Source organism: Eretmochelys imbricata, chromosome 25, assembly GCF_965152235.1.
Source record: "Eretmochelys imbricata isolate rEreImb1 chromosome 25, rEreImb1.hap1, whole genome shotgun sequence".
Taxonomy (NCBI): domain Eukaryota; kingdom Metazoa; phylum Chordata; order Testudines; family Cheloniidae; genus Eretmochelys; species Eretmochelys imbricata.
Genome location: NC_135596.1, coordinates 3781706 through 3800604, shown reverse-complemented (window position 1 = coordinate 3800604; position 18899 = coordinate 3781706). Strand labels below are relative to the sequence as shown.

Genomic DNA, 18899 nt, shown 5'->3' with positions numbered 1-18899 from the left:
GCACTGTGTGCTTCCAAGCATGACGAGTGACGTAATCATCAAGTGTCATCATTAGGATTAACGAACCCAGCAGAAGTGCTGCCCTATCACTCTCCCGGCTGGCTTTCCCAGACGGCCACTGTCACCTGCGTTCCAACTCCAGCTACCGGGAGCAGCTGCTGGCACATCTCATCTTTCTCCTTCTCCCAGTTGCCTTCCAGGAGCTGTGCCCGTACGGCCACGGGGCGATCCCCGGCCCAGGCGATACCCGGGAAGGTAAGTGCCAGTGTTCAGGAAACAGCACGGGCCAAACGGCACGGCCGCTGGAGCGTGCCAGTAGGCGGTGCGGCACCAGGGACTCGGACGAAGCAGCAGCCAGGCTCGGCTAGTCGGGACAGCCAGTGCTGAGCCCCCGTGCCGGGTGCCGAGAGTGCTAGCTGTGTGGAGAGGCAGGCCCACAGAGCGCTGGCGGCATGGGGGGGCCCTCAGAGCGCTGGCGGCATGGGGGGGCCCACAGAGCGCTGGCGGCATGGGGGGCCCACAGAGCGCTGGCGGCATGGGGGGGCCCACAGAGCGCTGGCGGCATGGGGGGGCCCTCAGAGCGCTGGCGGCATGGGGGGGCCCACAGAGCGCTGGCGGCATGGGGGGGCCCTCAGAGCGCTGGCGGCATGGGGGGCCCACAGAGCGCTGGCGGCATGGGGGGGCCCTCAGAGCGCTGGCGGCATGGGGGGGCCCTCAGAGAGCAGGCAGTATGGAGGGGGCCCTCAGAGAGCAGGCAGTATGGAGGGGAGCGTCTCAGAGAGCAGGCAGTATGGAGGGGAGCGTCTCAGAGAGCAGGCAGTATGGAGGGGGCCCTCAGAGAGCAGGCGGCATGGAGGGGAGTGTCTCAGAGAGCAGGTGGCATGGGGGGCCCTCAGAGAGCAGGCAGTATGGAGGGGAGCGTCTCAGAGAGCAGGCAGTATGGAGGGGGCCCTCAGAGAGCAGGCGGCATGGAGGGGAGTGTCTCAGAGAGCAGGCAGTATGGAGGGGGCCCTCAGAGAGCAGGCAGTATGGAGGGGAGCGTCTCAGAGAGCTGGCAAAATGGGGGGCCCTCAGAAAGCAGGCAGCATGTGGGGCGTCTCAGAGAGTTGGCAGCATGGGGGGCCCTCAGGGAGCAGGCAGCATGGGGGGGGTCTCAAAGCGCTGGCGGCATGGGGGGCGTCTCATAGCGCTGGCTCAGAGCTGCAGGCCCCCCATGGGCTCAGGCCATGCCATGCTGCACCCTGAGGTCCTCACTCAGTTTTCACTGACTCCAGGGAGGGAGGCCCAGGGACTGTCCCACTGGAATAGGCTGTGGCCTGCGGCTGCTGACCCTACAGGGGGACTGTGTGTGTATGGCAAGGCTACCCGAAAATGGGGTCCCAAGCAAGGGCCATTCATAGGCAGCATTTCTATCCCCAGATGTGAACGAGTGCGCCGAGAACCTCGGGATCTGCATCAACGGGGCTTGTATTAACACTGATGGTTCCTTCCGCTGCGAGTGTCCCTTTGGCTATAATTTGGATTACACCGGAGTCAACTGTGTGGGTGAGCGTCACGGCCCTGGGTGGGGGGAGCTGCTCTGGGGGGAGGTGGGTGCTGAGTTATTCCGCGACCACGTGCCAAATTCTGGAGTAGATGTTTCTAGCTCTTGCTCTTTCCCTTGAACTCCAGGGTGGAGTTCCTCGCTCCCCCACAGGGGCTGGTAGATTTGCCTGGGGCTGCCTGAATGCTCTGGCTGCAGGAAAACGCCAGCCGGAGTCTTTCCTGTGGCTGCACTAACGCCATTCCTGGCCTTCCCCCAGATACCGATGAGTGCTCCATCGGCAACCCCTGTGGGAACGGGACCTGCACCAACGTGGTGGGAGGCTTCGAGTGCACCTGCGACGAGGGATTTGAGCCAGGCCCCATGATGACCTGCGAAGGTAATGTTCCTCTGGGGCACGGAGCACAGTGCCTTTCCCCGTGGAGTCTCAGGAGCCCTGCAGTGGGGTCAGTGCAACCAGCCTTCCCATGCAGCAAAGAGGCAGACAGCCCCGTTAGACAGTGGGAGAAGGGCAGAGTCTGACATCTGTCCCCTTTCCCCAGAACCCCTGTCTCCGGCTGGACCTGCGGTCACATCTGGGGAGGTTTTGGGGTTGTTGGATCCATGTAAAATTATTTCCTGTGAAGGGCAGAGCCCTGAGCGCCTCTGCGAGGGCAGAAGGGGAGGCTGCTGGGCTGCCTACTCCCAACCAACTCCCCAGAGCCCATGGCCAGGGACCTGAGACAGGGCTTCCCTTCTTAGTGGTGGTTCCTCGTGGTAGCAGAACCCCAGAGTCACACCCCCTTCTAAAGGAGGAGTTTTGCCCTCCTGGCCTGGCCTCCCACACACTTGGAAGGGGGTTCAGGAGGCACAGGGACATAGGTGCCAACTCGTGAGTGCTCCAGGGCTGGAGCACCCACGGAAACAAATGGTCGGTGCTCAGCACCCATTAGCCACAGCTGCTGGGCGGGCCACTGACCAGCGGTTTGGCAGGCTCAGGGAGGGGGCTGAGGGAGGGCAGAGAGCAGTGAGCAGCAGGTGGGCGGCTGCCTCAGGAAGGGGGCAGAGTGAGGGCAGGAAGAGACAGAGTGAGGGCAGGGCATCCAGGGAGGGGTGGAGTGGGGGCAGAGCAGGGGTAAAATTTAGCGCCTATGCATGGGGAGCCCCGGTCAGGCGGTGCGCGCTGGAACCAAGGGGGTGGGGCAGGAAAGGACTCGCAATCCTTGCCCCACGTAGTGCTCGCCGGGCACACCAGCGGTGCTTACCCCTGTGGCCATGGCAGTGCTGAGGGCACCTATGAGCTTTCCCCAGCAGGGGGAGCTGTGCTGGGGCACTGGGCTGTCGGGGTTGGGGCTGGGCAGAGCAAGCGGCTCAGGGTGGATCTCAGCACTCGCCGCCCTGGGGCACTGGGCTAGGCAGAGCAAGCGGCTCAGGGTGGATCTCAGCACTCGCCGCCCTGGGGCACTGGGCTGGGCAGAGCAAGCGGCTCAGGGTGGATCTCAGCACTCGCCGCCCTGGGGCACTGGGCTGGGCAGAGCAAGCGGCTCAGGGTGGATCTCAGCACTCGCCGCCCTGGGGCACTGGGCTGGGCAGAGCAAGCGGCTCAGGGTGGATCTCAGCACTCGCCGCCCTGGGGCGCTGGGCTGTCGGGGTTGGGGCTGGGCAGAGCAAGCGGCTCAGGGTGGATCTCAGCACTCGCCGCCCTGGGGCACTGGGCTGGGCAGAGCAAGCGGCTCAGGGTGGATCTCAGCACTCGCCGCCCTGGGGCACTGGGCTGGGCAGAGCAAGCGGCTCAGGGTGGATCTCAGCACTCGCCGCCCTGGGGCACTGGGCTGGGCAGAGCAAGCGGCTCAGGGTGGATCTCAGCACTCGCCGCCCTGGGGCACTGGGCTGGGCAGAGCAAGCGGCTCAGGGTGGATCTCAGCACTCGCCGCCCTGGGGCACTGGGCTGGGCAGAGCAAGCGGCTCAGGGTGGATCTCAGCACTCGCCGCCTACACCACAGCGCGTCGTCTCCAGGGGACGCACACCCGAGGCAGTTTGCTGCAGGGGCAGCGGCGTGGCAGGCACAGTGTCCCGGGTGCAGGTCAGGCTCATTCTCTCTCCTGCCTCTCAGATATCAACGAGTGTGCACTGAACCCCCTGCTCTGCGCCTTCCGCTGCATCAATGCCTTTGGCTCCTACGAGTGCACCTGCCCCTCGGGGTACACCCTCCGGGAAGACAGGAGAATGTGCAAAGGTAAGGGATAGCGAACCGCCTCTGGAGCTGTCCTGCCCTCCCGGCCTGCTGCCCTTAACCTGCCCCAGCGGCACCAGCAGGAGCCATGGCCAGAACGCCCGGCTGCCCTCTGGGACGCCGGCTTGTCTGCTCTTCCCAACCCAGGGCTGGTTCCAGGCCCCGTGGGGTGCGCAAGCCCCAGCTGCTGAGCCTCGGGCTAATGCTGGCTGGGAATGCGGCCTGGCTGCCCTCAGTGTTTATAATGGTGTCTAACCCCCTCTGCAAGGGACCGAGTTGCGCGCCGTGTCACATGGCAGAGTGCAGTCAGTGCTGTGTGGGTTAGCACCGCACCGCACCGCAGAACCCCCAGCTGGGGCTCAGAGAGCCCCCCCTTCCCAACGCGCCAGGCCAAGCCCAGCGCTCCCGGTGTGTGGCCAGCAGGAGTCAGAGCACTCGGAGCCACCCGGAGGCCCTCACACAAACTGGGAAGCACCCAGCTCAGCAGCTCTGGCAGCCCTCTACTGCGGGAAGCCCTGGGGTGGCCGCAGGTCAGACAGATCCTAGGAGTCGACTGGAACTTGGGCCCTGCTGAGTGCAGGAGGGATTCAGTGCCGTGCAGCTCTGGTGCTTTGCCGGCTGTGTCCCTTGCAGCTCATCAGGGCTGGCACGTACTTGGGGGCTGACTCCTTGGGCGTGACCCCTGTGCTCACAGTGCCTGTCCCTGCGGGGCTGGTGCCCTCGTGTACCCAGAGGATTCCAAGGTCCCTGTGCCAGCTGGTCGGAGTGCAGGCCGAACGCTGCACCCCCGGGTCTGATGCAGGAGCTGCACTGTAGCCTGGCTCTTCCTCTCGCCATTCCCTGCCCCTCTGCCAGGGCTGTGTGAGCAGCACACATCTCTTCTGTCCGGTCACATCTCCTCTTTGCAGTGGCAGGCTGCCATTAAATCCAGTGGGTAGAGCAGGTAACTGGCATTCGATCTCTGGCTATGCCCCTGACCTGCTGGGTGATCGTGGGCAAGTCACCTCTCTGTGCCTCTGCTTCACCAGCTGTTGCGCTGGGAGCAGGAGCCCTCACTGCTCCCCTGGGGAATGAACGGCTGTCAGGGAGCACTCGGGCCCGCAGGAAGCTGCGTGGGCTCATTTGGTGTGGTGTTGGTTGCAGATCTGGACGAGTGCGCAGAAGGCCTCCATGACTGCGAGTCTCGAGGGATGATGTGCAAGAACCTCATTGGTACCTTCATGTGCATCTGCCCCCCAGGAATGCAGCGCAGACCTGACGGAGAGGGCTGTACAGGTACCAGTCACCTGGACGAAGGGAGGCATTAGCCACAGGGCCAGTGTCCATCTCCCTTCCACACTTCTAGCTGTGGAACTGTTTGTCCAGCTCCGTTCCTGAGCTGTCCAATCAGCCACCCATCAGCCAGACCTTCCCCCAAACTCCCGAGGCTGCTGTTCCTGTTGCATTAGTGCCCAAAGGCATGTTCAGGGCCAGGGCCCCGCTGTGCAGTGCATGGCCCCAGCCCATGGTCAGACCCAGCAGCGTTTGGTTGTGGCCTTTCTCCAGGCCCTCTGCACATCCCCCTCCTGCACTGAGCTGTCAGAAGTGTCCACAGCTGAGTGACATTGGAGAATACTGGCCAGTCCTGGCCTGTGCCACCACATGGGCACAAAGGGCATGTAAAGCTGCCCTAACGGATACTGCGGAATAGCCAGCATAGCCAGTTTGCTGCCCAGCCCCTGGGCACAGAGGCAGGTTGAGGGCAGGAGGTGGGAGGAGGGAGGTATAGTTGGAGAGCACTGCACTCAAGTGATCCCCCCAGTGTAACAGCTGGAACATGCTGGGGCACACTAGAGCCGCCCTGAGCTTTTGGGGAAAGTTAGACCTTATCCTGGGAAGTGTCTGCTGCTTTGCCCTGGTGCTGTTGTGGCTCCATCCCACTCAGCAGTGGCCCCGGTTCTCAGGAGCCCGAGTCTACAGGCATGTTGTGTCCGAGCTATTCACTGATTCCCTTCCTCCTAGATGAGAATGAATGCCGCACCAAGCCGGGGATCTGCCCCAATGGCCGCTGTGTTAACACTGTGGGCAGCTATCGGTGTGACTGCAATGAAGGCTTCCAAGCCAGCGCCTCGGGCACTGAATGCATCGGTAATTAACGTGCACAACTTCACACAGCTCCTACCCAGGCCGAGCCAGTCATGGTCTGGAAGCAGGGTGCGCTTGTCTGGTCCTGTGGAATCTGCTTCTGGGGGAGTGGAAAAGTCATACACCAACCTAGTCCACTTCCCCTGGATGAGCTGAGGTGCTGGGAGCCTGGGCTGAGCCTGGGATAAATGGGCCGTGTGTTTGTAGCATGGCGTTGCTGTTCAGAGGCCCGGGTGGTATGCTGGGCCTGTCCAGCAGTCCCATGTCACTAAGCTGGAGGCACTGATGCCTCTCTGTACCCCTCCTGTGAGGCACCATGTCCACCTGGGCAGCTCTGCCCCAGGACAGCGTTGCCAAGAGCAGACTGTGTAGGGCCTGAGCAATGAGTGCCAGAGCTGGCTGGGCTAAACAGAGACGTGTAATTATTGGGGCTGCCCAGCACACCACGCCCCGAGGCTGCCAGCAGCGAGACAGCTGTACCGAAACTCAGTACTTCGGCAGCCAGACCCTGCAGGTACTAGCCCTAGTGGGACCCAGGAACCACGCTGACACTGGCCAAGGGAGAGGTATTTTTCTAGGGCTGGCAGGAAAGGGAAGGGTTGCAGATACCCTGCACACAGAGGCTTTAACACTTAGAGTTCAAAGTGAGCGATAGCACTTCCTGTTGGGGTCCCTGGCCAGTCCAGTCCAGAGCCAGGGCTTTTCCAGCGCATTGCCTGGAGTGCCCTCTCTCAGTCCAGACTCTACTCCCGCAAATAGACACTTGCAGGGCTCCAGGCCCGGCTCAGTTAGTGTCTCTCACTGAAGCCTCTCTGCACTGGCTCCCTGCCCAGCCACTGCTGCTCCCACATACGTCCCACACAGACCTGCACCCACCTGTGACATCCGGCAGCCACAGCCCGTTCCACACGTGGCTGTCCACCGTTCCTTGCGCTTCTCTCCAGCTCCCGGCTGCCTTGTGGCTGCTGCTTCAGCTTCCAGTCAGAGCCCAGAAACTTCTTGGCTCAAGACCTTTCCCCTTTCCTGGCCTGGGGAAAGGGCTGGGCAGAGGAGAGGGAGCTGAGGAGTGTTGTACAGTAACTTCTCACTTAACGTTGTAGTTACGTTCCTGAAAAATGTGACTTTAAGCAAAACGATGTTAAGCGAATCCAATTTCCCCATAAGAATGAATGTCAATGGAGGGGTTAGGTTCCAGGGAAATTTTTTTCACCAGACAAAAGACTATATTATATATATGCACACACAGTATAAGTTTTAAACAAACAATTTCACACTGGAGACAGCAGTGATGACCGTGAGGCTTGGTTGAGGTGGTGGAGTCAGAGGGTGGGATATTTCCCAGGGAATGCCTTACTGCTAAATGACGAACTAGCACTGGGCTGAGCCCTCAAGGGTTAACACATTGTTAATGTAGCCTCACACTCTACAAGGCAGCATGAATAGAGGGAGGGGAGACAGCATGGCAGATAGAGACAGAGACACACACCATGTGTGTGGGGGAGAGAGAGAGATGTGCATTGCCCCTTTAACTACGCTGACCTCACTCTGAGTACATTGCCTTTAAAAAGATCAGTGGTCTCTCCGTCCTGAGCCCTGTCCTGTCCCCACCCTGCTCTATATGGAGAAGGGGTAAGCAGGGGGCAGGAGTAGGCGGGAGGGGGACACCCTGACATTAGCCCCCTTCTTCTCCCCTCCCCTGCACAGCAAGCAGGAGGCTCAGGGAGCAGCTCTAAGGCAGAGGGCAGGAGCAGCACATGGCAGTGGGGGGAGGGACAGGGAACTTAGGGGAGTGGGGAGCTGATGGGGGGCTGACGGTCCACCCTGGTTCCAAGCCCCCACGAGTTAGCTTCAACGGGCTGCTCTTTCTGCAAGCAGTGAATAAAGCAGGCGGCTGCCAAACAACATTATAAGGGAGCATTGCACAACTTTAAACGAGCATGTTCCCTAATTGATCAGCAACCTAACGTCAACCAGGATGACTTTAAGTGAGGCGTTACTGTAGTCCCCTGCTTTGCAGGTCCATCCCACATGGGCACAGCTCATGGCTGCAGTGTAACTCCCAACGATCAGAGTGTGACACTCCTAGCCTTATTGGTCAGTGAGGCTTCTCGGGAGAGAAAGGGCTGCCTGGTCTGTCCCTGTGGATGGGAGGGTTAGCCTAGGGACCACACCTATTTGTTTTGGGCGTGCCGCCACTGGGCTGGGCCTCTCCAGTTGTACAAGGGTCTGGTACTACAAGGGGACAGAGGAAAGGGATTCTGATACACAGGTGAACAAGAGTCGCTGCCAGTAGCATGGCAGCAGTGAGTCTCTAAGTTTATACAGCTACTCTGCAGCTGGGAGGTGGGACTCCCAGCATGGACAGATGGACTCACGCTAGCTCGAGCAAAGCTAGTGTACTAAAAATAGCAGTGTGGACTGCTGTGTTTCTTGTACACAGTAGGGGGCAGGCTGCTACTGGCAGGTCAGGCTCTTGTCCCAGATATGGATTGGCTGCAGAGCTTCCTTGGCAGAGACATACACACCAGAGCGTTCACTGTGGGATCCTGTAATGCTCTGCCAGGTATGGCTGAGGTTAGCTTAACTATGGTATGTCGCACACGGCACCACCTACTGGCTGAACAGTGTAATACGGTTTAGCATTCCATTCCATTGCCCCCTGTAAGTTCTACATCCCTACCATTTACAATATATACACCGTCACATTGTCTGTGAAGTTCAGTACGGATCAATGTGTAAAGTGTCTCCGAATTGTCCTGGTTTTCTAATTATGTGACCCAGACGTGTAACCACTTGTTCATCGGGCTATCCATTAGTTGTAACGACTGGCTGTGGTTGGTCTGGAATCCTTGTTCTGCATCTGCCATCCACAGAGTTTGCTCTGTTGATTGTTCGTTCTGAGGAACACGCTGTAGATGTCGATGGTTTCTGTTGAACTCTCCACTCTCAGTGTCAAGCACAAATGATCTGGGCGCTGATTTTTTTTTCTTTACAACAGCTGGAGTTGTCCACCCTTTTTCTCCACCCAATTTGTCACAAACACAGTCCCCAGGTTGTAGCCCAGGGGTGGCCAATCTGGGGCTCCGGAGCCACGTGCAGCGCATAAGAAGTTAATATGCGGCACCTTGTATAGGCTGGAGCTACAGACAATCCAGGGCTGGAGCTACCGGCGCCAACTTTCCAATAGGCCGGGGGTGCTCACTGCTCAACCCCTGGCTCTGCCACAGGCCCTGCCCCCACTCCACCCCTTCCCACCCCCTCCCCTGAGCCTGCAGTGCCCTCGCTCCTTTCCCCTCTCCTCCCCCTGAACCTCCTGCACGCCACGAAACAGCTGATCGGGAGGTGTGGGGAGGGAGCGGGAGGCGCTGATTGGCAGGGCTGCCGGTGGTTGGGAGGCACTGGGAGCTGATGTGCGGGCTGCCGACATATTACTGTGGCTCTTTGGTAATGTACATTGGTAAATTCTGGCTCTTTCTCAGGCTCAGGTTGGTCACCCCTGTTCGAGACCCTACTGTTCTCTATTGAGCGAAGTCAGTTGTAAAAGTGCTCATGAGCTCTTTTTTGCCTTTTTATCTGATTTGGCTACTTTCTTCATGTCTGGCCACTTTGGAGATAGAATCTTTTCCAAAGTTGGAACAGTAGTTCTGAGTTGTCTCCCCAATAGGAGTTATGCTGGACTATATCCAGTAGCTGCTATTGGTGTTGATCTGTAGCTCAGAAGAGCAAGGAATGGATCTTCCTGCTGTAAGATTTTGTTGGCTCTCTCAGACTTTCCATTGACTTGTGGGTAATGTGGACTGCTAGTAATATGATCAAAATCATCTTTCATTTGGAATGACCAGTAATTTGGAATGACCAGTAATATCAAATCCTCCATCGATTTCTTCCACCTTTCTCACTAGGCCCATCCTGGCTGCCACGCTGTGGCTGAGAAGGTCATTGGTCTTTGATCCTTTGATCACATGCACTCTGAATGCAAAGCTTTTGCCTTTGTAAGCTGTTTCTGTGGTGAATTGACCCATGTAGTTCAGAACACCTCCAGGGCTAGTTAGACCTGTGTCCAGTGACTTCATCTCTGGAAGAGGTTGGTGGTGATCATAGAATCATAGACTATCAGGGTTGGAAGGGACCTCAGGAGGTCATCTAGTCCAACCCCCTGCTCAAGCAGGACCAATCCCCAACTAAATCATCCCAGCCAGGGCTTTGTCAAGCCTGACCTTAAAAACTTCTAAGGAAGGAGATTCCACCATCTCCCTAGGTAATGTATTCCAGTGTTTCACCAACCTCCTAGTGAAAAAGTTTTTCCTAATATCCAACCTAAACCTCCCCCACTGCAACTTGAGACCATTACTCCTTGTTCTGTCATCTGCTACCACTGAGAACAGTCTAGGTCCATCCTCTTTGGAACCCCCTTTCAGGTAGTTGAAAGCAGCTATCAAATCCCCCCTCGTTCTTCTCTTCCGCAGACTAAACAATCCCAGTTCCCTCAGCCTCCCCTCATAAGTCATGTGTTCCAGTCCCCTAATCATTTTTGTTGCCCTCCGCTGGATGCTTTCCAATTTTTTCACATCCTTCTTGTAGTGTGGGGCCCAAAACTGGACACAGTACTCCAGATGAGGCCTCACCAATGTCGAATAGAGGGGAATGATCACGTCCCTCGATCTGCTGGCAATGCCCCTACTTATACATCCCAAATGCCATTGGCCTTGTTGGCAACAGGGGCACACTGTTGTCTCATATCCAGCTTCTCGTCCACTGTAACCCCTAGGTCCTTTTCTACAGAACTGCTGCTGAGCCATTCGGTCCCTAGTCTGTAGCGGTGCATGGGATTCTTCCGTCCTAAGTGCAGGACTCTGCACTTGTCCTTCTTGAACCTCATCAGATTTCTTTTGGCCCAAACCTCTCATTTTTCTAGGTTCATCTGTATCATATCCCTACCCTCCAGCGTATCTACCTCTCCTCCCAGTTTAGTGTCATCTGCAAACTTGCTGAGGGTGCAATCCACACCATTCTCAAGATCATTAATGAAGATATTGAACAAAACCGGCCCCAGGACCGACCCTGGGGGCACTCTGCTAGATACCGGCTGCCAACTAGACATGGAGCCATTGATCACTACCCGTTGAGCCCGACAATCTAGCCAGCTTTCTATCCATCTTATCGTCCATTCATCCAGCCCATACTTCTTTAACTTACTGGAAAGAATACTGTGGGAGATGGTGTCAAAAGCTTTGCTAAAGTCAAGGAACAACACGTCCACTGCTTTCCCCTTATCCACAGAACAAGTTATCTCATCATAGAAGGCAATTAGATTAGTCAGGCATGACTTGCCCTTGGTGAATCCATGCTGACTGTTCCTGATCACTTTCCTCTCCTCTAAGTGCTTCAGAATTGATTCCTTGAGGACCTGCTCCATGATTTTTCTAGGGACTGAGGTGAGGCTGACTGGCCTGTAGTTCCCCGGATCCTCCTTCTACCCTTTTTTAAAGATGGGCACTCTATTAGCCTTTTTCCAGTCGTCCGGGACTTCCCCCGATCACCATGAGTTTTCAAAGATAATGGCCAATGACTCTGCAATCACATCCGCCAACTTCTTTAGCACTCTCAGATGCAACGCATCCGGCCCCATGGACTTGTGCTCGTCCAGCTTTTCTAAATAGTCCCTAACCACTTCTTTCTTCACAGAGGGCTGGTCACCTCCTCCCCATGCTGCGCTGCCCAGTGCAGTAGTCTGGGAGCTGACCTTGTTCGTGAAGACAGAGGCAAAAAAAGCATTGAGTACATTAGCTTTTTCCACATCCTCTGTCACTAGGTTGCCTCCCTCATTCAGTAAGGGACCCACACTTTCCTTGACTTTCTTCTTGTTGCTAACATACCTGAAGAAACCCTTCTTGTTACTCTTAACATCTCTTGCTAGCTGCAACTCCAGGTGTGATTTGGCCTTCCTGAATTTATTCCTGCATGCCCGAGCAGTATCTTTATACTCTTCCCTGGTGATTTGTCCATTCTTCCACTTCTTGAAAGCTTTTTTGTGTTTAAGATCAGCGAGGATTTCACTGTGAAGCCAAGCTGGTCGCCTGCCATATTTACTATTCTTTCTACACATCGGGATGGTTTGTCCCTGTAACCTCAATAAGGATTCTTTAAAATACAGCCAGCTCTCCTGGACTCCTTTCCCCCTCATTTTATTCTCCCAGGGGATCCTGCCCATCAATTCCCTGAGGTTGTCAAAGTCTGCTTTTCTGAAGTCCAGGGTCCATATTCTGCTGCTCTCCTTTCTTCCCTGTGTCAGGATCCTGAACTCGACCATCTCATGGTCACTGCCTTCCAGGTTCCCATCCACTTTTGCTTCCCCTACTAATTCTTCCCAGTTTGTGAGCAGCAGGTCAAGAAGAGCTCTGCCCCTAGTTGGTTCCTCCAGCACTTGCACTAGGAAATTGGCCCCTACACTTTCCAAAACTTCCTGGATTGTCTGTGGATTGTAAGTACCTTCTGAGATGGTTGTGATGTCAGCTCCTCAGTCAATTTTAAAGACAATTGTCTTGCCATGAATGTTCAGTTTCACTTTCCAGGCAGGGTCTGTGTGGTCACAAGTGATCAATCCCAGAAACAATGGCTCCTGATTGTCTGTAATATGAGTCAACTCCCTGACTGCTTTGATGCTGCTTTCAGACAGCTGCAAAATTCCCATAGTTTGTGCATGTATTACACTTTGTGCCTCTGGCTGGCCATGCAGCCTCTTTTGGTTTATGTCTTTTTCCACACCTTGTGCATGTATGCTGGAATTTGTTCCTGTTAGCCTGGGAATTCTCTCTCCTTGCCTCAGGGGTTTTAGCAGAGAATTATAGGGTTAGAAGGAACCGCAAGGGTCATCTAGTTTAACCCCCTGCCAAGATGCAGGATTTGTTGTTTCTAAACCATCAAATACTCCAGGGTCTGTTTACAGCTTCTAAGCTAGTTTCAGGTTTTTCAAATTGCTCCTGCCTTTTGTTCTGTTGTTTGATTAGTTCAGACTGCTTTGCTATTTGGATAGCTATGACTAGGGCTAAATCCCTCTTCAGTTGTAGCTCCTGTGAAAGGTTTTTATCTATGAACCCAATAATCAGCCTGTCTCTGATATTTTCATGTTTTGTTTTCCCAAAATCACAGTTTTCAGCCAATGCATGCAGAGCTCTTATAAAACATTCAACATTTTCCCCTGATTCTTGAATTCTTGGTCAGAACATGCTCTTTCATAAACCACATTTCTCGCAGGTATAAAATAGGCATCAAACATAGCCAGAACAATTTCATAGTCAGCTTTGTGACTGTCTTCAATAAAATCAAAGGATTTCAAGTTATGCTGTGGCCTTCTTCCCCATAGCATAAATTAAAGAAGATACCTGAATATCTCCAGTGTCTTTATGCAGCTTTGTAGCAATTTGAAATCTTGCAAAATGCTGCCTCCAATCTGTTCATTGTGAAAGTTTGTCAAAGTTGAAGATCTCTGGGGCACTGAAGAGTGATGTGTTGATGAGATCCTCCAACCTCTGTTGCTTTGTTCCTTCTGTTTGTTCTCCTCTGGCACTAGTTTACTTCTGACTTCGTGGCACGTACTTCTTCTGTGTGGAATATTGCAGGGCTGCAGCTAGCAGGTCAAGCTTCTGTGTCAGATACAGACTGACTACTAAGCTTCCTTCTCAGAGAGATAGACACCAGATTTGTTCATTGTAAGATCCTTTAATGCTCTCCCAGGTATGGCTGAGGTTTGCTTAGCCTGTTCATTTTACACACAGCTCCATCTAGTGGCTGAACAGTGTAATACAGTTTAGCATTCCATTACATAGATGTTGCCGCAAGGGTAGTGGCTTGGGCTAGCCTCCTGAGGTCGGAGCTGGAGGGTCAGGCCAGGTGGGCTTGGACTCAGGCAGCTAGCTCAAGCTGCCTCCCACCCCGCAACGTCCATGCTGTTATTTTTAGCGCACTACTCGGTCTGAGCTTGCATCAATCAGTCTACTCGCACTGGAAATCCCACCTCCCAACTGCAGTGTGAACATACCCAAAGAGGAACTTCCATGCAGGTGGGCTCAGGGAGATGGCACCAGGCCGAGGGCTCCCAGAAGCAGACATGGAGGGGCTGGGGATTCCAGGCTAGAGTGGACAAAGCACTAGATATGTCCTGCAGGGAACATTCCTGGCCTAGCTCTCCAGAAGGTCTGCCCTTGACGTGACTCTGTGATGCTAGGCTGGCCTATCTGACACCAACTCTGCCCGCCAGCATCCCACAAGCTGCAGAGCAGACCTGTATATAACCCTGGGGATGGTCACACCCCATCCGCAGCCAGTTATGGTCCCTGAATACAGACGTGCCCAGCAGCACTTCTACCTGCTGCAAGCCCAGGTGTCCTCTCCCACCACTGTCTCCAGCTCCCTTGTCACAGCTGGCGCTGTCCCCGTCACTGCACTCCTCTCTTTCTTTGCCCAGACACCCGCCAGGGATTCTGCTTCACTGAAGTGCTGCAGACCATGTGCCAGATGTCGTCCACGAACCGCAATCCGGTCACCAAGTCTGAGTGCTGCTGCAATGGTGCCCGTGGCTGGGGGACCCAGTGTGAGCTCTGCCCGCTCCCAGGAACCACCCAGCACAAAAAGATGTGTCCGCATGGGCCTGGGTACACCACCGATGGGCGAGGTATGTGCCAGGCTGCCCAGTGCCAACAGGATGGGGACAGGCGGGTGTAACACACGTGCACTGGGTAATGGGCTGGGCATGGCCATACAGGTGGTGCTGTGCCCCACACGGAGTCTGCTAGCCCTTGGTGTCCATATTCGCGTGGGCAGTCCCTGGAATGGGTGCACAGCAGCACCTCTCCCTTATACATGCTCTGCCAGTACAGTGGCTGGTCCCCCAGGGCACCCTGGGTCCCCTGCGGGGGATGGGTGCAGGCTGGGTGCACCAGCTGGAGCAGGCTGCACCCTCAAAGGGTAGGCACTGTGTGTGTACTCCTCTGGGAAGGGCAGGATTGATTCCCCCATGGCACAGCCCTCAGAGCTCCCCCTGGGGTGGAGCAACTGCAGAAGGCCCCTGCCCAGTGCGGAGGCTGAACCCCTCCACCATGACAGGCAGAGGCTGGGTGCCTGGCGCATTGCATTGACAAGTCCCTCCCTCCTCCAGACATCGATGAGTGCAAGGTGCTGCCCAACCTCTGCAGAAACGGACAGTGCATCAATAGCATCGGCTCCTTCCGCTGCCACTGCAAGCTGGGCTACACCACCGACATCACGGGCACAGCCTGTGTAGGTGAGTCAGACACGGGTGCCATGAGCCCGGCACTGGGGCAGCAGGGCACCTCCCAGCCTTCACAGTGCCTGCCCGGCTGCTTTCCTGTCCGCCTTCCATGCGGCTGCAGAGGGCCATCCCCGACCCTCTGCAGCGTGGGGCAGTGCCCCATACTCCCCAGCACAAAGAACCTGCCCGCCTTAGTCTCTGGGCCACATTCCGATCACGGTCACGCGCTGGTTAACCCCGTAGCCTCCGGGCCACGTTCCGATCTCGGTCACGCGCTGGTTAACCCCGTAGTCTCCGGGCCACGTTCCGATCTCGGTCACGCGCTGGTTAACCCCGTAGTCTCCGGGCCACGTTCCGATCTCGGTCACGCGCTGGTTAACCCCGTAGTCTCCGGGCCACGTTCCGATCTCGGTCACGCGCTGGTTAACCCCGTAGCCTCCGGGCCACGTTCCGATCTCGGTCACGCGCTCATTAACCCCGTAGTCTCCGGGCCACGTTCCGATCTCGGTCACGCGCTGGTTAACCCCGTAGTCTCCGGGCCACGTTCCGATCTCGGTCACGCGCTGGTTAACCCCGTAGTCTCCGGGCCACGTTCCGATCTCGGTCACGCGCTGGTTAACCCCGTAGTCTCCGGGCCACGTTCCGATCTCGGTCACGCGCTGGTTAACCCCGTAGTCTCCGGGCCACGTTCCGATCTCGGTCACGCGCTCGTTAACCCCATAGTCTCCGGGCCACTTTCCGATCTCGGTCACGCGCTGGTTAACCCCGTAGTCTCCGGGCCACGTTCCGATCTCGGTCACGCGCTGGTTAACCCCGTAGCCTCCAGGCCACGTTCCGATCTCGGTCATGCGCTGGTTAACCTCGTAGTCTCCGGTCCATGTTCCTATCTTGGTCACGCGCTGGTTAACGCTGTCATTTCCAGGCCAGGCACACATACATACGGTGTTTTTGCCTCTTTTATCACAAGCATAGAGCGTTGCCCAAATGCAAACCTCTGTGCTTCCCTGACCCAGCCCTGTCCTTTGCCCTGAAGTCTCAAGCATGCAGCTGGGAATAAACTCAAGAGCCTGAGGCTCAGATCTCAGATCTAGGGGCTACTATTCCATGTGCCCCTGACCAGCCCTGTCGATTGAGCTGACATCCTGGGAGGCCAGCACCCAAAGGCCTTCCTATATCCAAGCCAGCCCCAAGAATTGCAACAAGAAGGAAATGGGACACTAATGCAGGTGCAGAGTTGGTGTGTAACGAATTCTCAGTCCCTACACCTGCCTGCCAGCAAGCAGCTGCTTTCTGCACCAGCTGCAGTGTCCAGATGGTGTCCAAAGGCAGCCACAAATGCAGTGAGTCACCAGGCCCACGGCTGGGATTAGAGACTCTCCGAGACACAGATGGGAAGGCACCCTTGAATTCCAGGCGCTGAGGTCTGTGATACTCTTCGGACAAGAGTGGGCAAACCCCTCAATCACCAGGAACAGGGACCAGCCACATCTGCCTCCCGATTGGCAGCCACCACCCCTGTCATGTCAGGAGCGAGCGTCCCCAGCCTGGCCTGGCCCAGCCAGCTTGGCCAGGCAGTGGGAGGGCACCTGGGGGACTAAATGAGGGTGCTGCATATCACCTGCATAGCCATGGCACCAATGCTCCCCTGCAGCACCAAGGAGACATGTAGAGCCCTGGGCACACAGGTGGCATGAATTACAGTGAGCACTCTGCTGCAGTTTTCCTTTCACTGATCCACCCCATGGGAGGTGCTCCCCATTCCCAGCCTGGGGTCCCTTCCCAGCATGCCCCAGCAAGGTGCCTAGGTGAGGAGTCTCTGTCACCTGCTCTCTATATGGAGCAGGAGATGGGCATGTGCCGAGCGTGGGCCCTGGTGCAATGAGCCCTCCGGTCACTCCCAACCCAGCCTCTGTCCATGTGTCAGTGGGCTGCGCCTGTCCAAGTCAGGCTCTTTGGTGTGAGGTTATCATGCCCCCCTCATGCCAGGGCACTCGCTGCAAGCACGTCTCGCTCCCCTGGCACAGGGAAGGGAAGGCATCTCTAATTGTAGTTCAAAGGTGCCAGGCGCTAAGTGAGCTCCGCTGCCCATTATTGTGCAGGAGCTGGGGGGAGGGGGCTGTTCGTCTGGGCTGAGTCACCAGGCCCCGGGTAGGATGCAGCCAGTTAAGCAGGAAGTTCCACTTGATGAGAGTCCTCGTGTTTCCATCGGGCCGTCACCCAGCTCAGCCCACAGCCACGCTCCTGCTGACTTGCCCTGTTTCTCTTGAGTCTAGATCTGGACGAGTGTAACCAGTCTCCTAAGCCATGTAACTTCATCTGCAAGAACACGGAGGGCAGCCACCAGTGCTCCTGCCCCAGGGGGTACATCCTCCAGGAGGACGGAAAGACCTGCAAAGGTACTGGCCCAAGGACAGGAGGCGGCAGAGGGCTGCCTCCTGGGCTGTGCAGCCATCGCTTGGGCTGGTGGGAGCCATGTCCCTGGGATCGTGCTCTCTGCTGTCATTCAGCGGCCGGGCCCAAGTGCGGGGACACAAGGGCATGCAGTGGAGTGTGTGTGGCTGAACTCCCAGCCCCAGTGAGGTCAAGCGGGCGAGCTCCTGAGCCAACTACTACAGCCGTGCGGCATCTGTGTTGCTCTCAGCCCTGGGGCTGACGGCTAGACCTCACCCGTCACTGTCTGCTCTCCTGGGCCCGTGCCTTACACGAAGTTGCACTCGCCTGCATCCCTGGGGCACCAGGCCACACTCAGCCAACCAAGCAGCTGGGCAGAGCTAGTGGCTGTGGCCAGCTCTCGGATCCTGGAGCCTCTTGCTGGGGGCGTGCATGCCCTGCAGGAACTCTGGGAAGTAAGACCAGGGTCATGCAGCTAGTGGGAAAGATTTGCACCAGGTAGTGAACAATTTCACTGTCTTCTACATGCCTTGATATGTGCTTCTGCAAGCGGGGCCAGGGCACAAGTACCAGGGCAGGGTCGAGCGTGAGACACAGATTGCCACAGGTGTGTTCCCTGCACAAGGGCCAATGGTAGTCCAGTTCCTGCCTCCCTTGCCTGCCCTGGGGCAGTGTGGCTCTGCACGGTCCTGGCTGCCTGGCACAGAGCGGCTCAGAGGACCCCTCTACTGCGTGTGGTTCAGTATAGTAACTGGGTTACCACACACGAGTGCGAGACAATCACAGGGCTAACTATCGACACGTGGCCTTGTGCTTGTTGCCTTAGACTTGGATGAATGTTCCACCAAGCAGCACAACTGCCAGTTCCTGTGTGTGAATGTCATCGGCGGGTTCAACTGTAAATGCCCCCCTGGATTCACTCAGCACCACTCCTCTTGCATTGGTGAGTAACGCCCGCTCTAGCACCCTGGAGTAACAGAAATGGGATGAAATCGAATAGTGCAAAATGCAAGGTGATGCACGTAGGAACAAAGGCTGAGGGGAGATATGATCACTCTCTATAACTACGTTTGAGGGATGCATGATCAGGAAGGGAGAGGAGTTATTTAAGTTAAGCGCCAATGTGGACACAAAAACAAATGGATATAAACTGGCCATCAACAAGTTTAGACTTGAAATTAGACAAAAGTTTCTAAGCATCAGAGGACCGAAGTTCTGGAAAAGCCTTCCAAGCGGAGCAGTGGGGGGCAAAAAAACCTAACTGGCTTCAAGACTGAGCTTGATATGTTTATGGAGGGGATGGTATGATATGAGTGCCTACAATGGCATGTAGCCAATCTGCGACTCTTAGCAGCAAATA

General features: G+C 56.3%; 1 protein-coding gene across 1 annotated transcript in view; it reads left to right on the top strand.

Moving 5' to 3' along the window:
• FBN3 (fibrillin 3) overlaps positions 1 to 18899 on the top strand; it is a 269159-nt gene that overhangs the window by 240065 nt on the left and 10195 nt on the right. Inside the window, exons 50-59 of the mRNA XM_077841944.1 lie at positions 190 to 255; positions 1420 to 1545; positions 1803 to 1922; positions 3637 to 3759; positions 4900 to 5031; positions 5758 to 5883; positions 14345 to 14551; positions 15035 to 15160; positions 17422 to 17544; positions 18366 to 18482. Of these exons, the coding sequence (XP_077698070.1) occupies positions 190 to 255; positions 1420 to 1545; positions 1803 to 1922; positions 3637 to 3759; positions 4900 to 5031; positions 5758 to 5883; positions 14345 to 14551; positions 15035 to 15160; positions 17422 to 17544; positions 18366 to 18482 (1266 nt within the window). The remainder of the gene's footprint in view (positions 1 to 189; positions 256 to 1419; positions 1546 to 1802; positions 1923 to 3636; positions 3760 to 4899; positions 5032 to 5757; positions 5884 to 14344; positions 14552 to 15034; positions 15161 to 17421; positions 17545 to 18365; positions 18483 to 18899) is intronic.